The sequence below is a fragment of the Mastomys coucha genome, unplaced genomic scaffold (genome assembly GCF_008632895.1).
Source record: "Mastomys coucha isolate ucsf_1 unplaced genomic scaffold, UCSF_Mcou_1 pScaffold12, whole genome shotgun sequence".
NCBI classification, from domain to species: Eukaryota; Metazoa; Chordata; class Mammalia; order Rodentia; family Muridae; genus Mastomys; species Mastomys coucha.
In genome coordinates, this window is record NW_022196894.1 from 85,139,970 (window position 1) to 85,140,488 (window position 519).

At 46.8% G+C, this 519-nt stretch overlaps 1 protein-coding gene across 1 annotated transcript in view; it reads right to left on the reverse strand.

Moving 5' to 3' along the window:
* LOC116083728 (leucine-rich repeat-containing protein 41-like) overlaps window positions 1–287 on the reverse strand; it is a 7,273-nt gene extending 6,986 nt beyond the window's left edge. The window contains exon 1 of the mRNA XM_031360504.1: window positions 161–287. Within this exon, the coding sequence (XP_031216364.1) occupies window positions 161–287 (127 nt within the window). The remainder of the gene's footprint in view (window positions 1–160) is intronic.
* Between the last annotated feature and the right edge of the window lie 232 nt (window positions 288–519).

Sequence of the window (519 nt, forward strand, 5' to 3'; positions counted from 1 at the left end):
AACTGGAAGGCCTTGTCTTCATCAGCTCATCCCAGAGTCGGCGCCAGATGGCTTGAGTAGAGAGACCTTTTTTGAGAGCAGTTTCCTCAATCCTCTCCAAGTAATATATATTGAGCAGAGGTAAGATGCTTTGAAGTATTGGGCCTGGGAGGGCCCACACCCCACTCTCCAGGACCCCCATATGGGCGCTCACTGCCCGCCCGCACAGCTCGAACAGGGCAGGAGGAGCACTGGGGCTCTGAGGCCGAGCTCTTCGCTGGCGCCGCCTCCCGGGACGTGGCCTCCATGGTCGTTGCTGCCGCTACCTCCTATTTATTTATTTTTTAAGCAAGGGTTCTATGAGATATAAAACCTTTGATTTTTACCCCTGCTGTTTGCATAAAAATCTCTAGGTTCCAATATTTTCTTTTTAGAAGTTTATACTATTCACTTGGGGGTATTTGGTCACCTTGTCTTTGTCTCTTCATAGTAACTCATTTGAGATTTTATCTTAAATGAATCTCTAAGTTGTAAAAATAC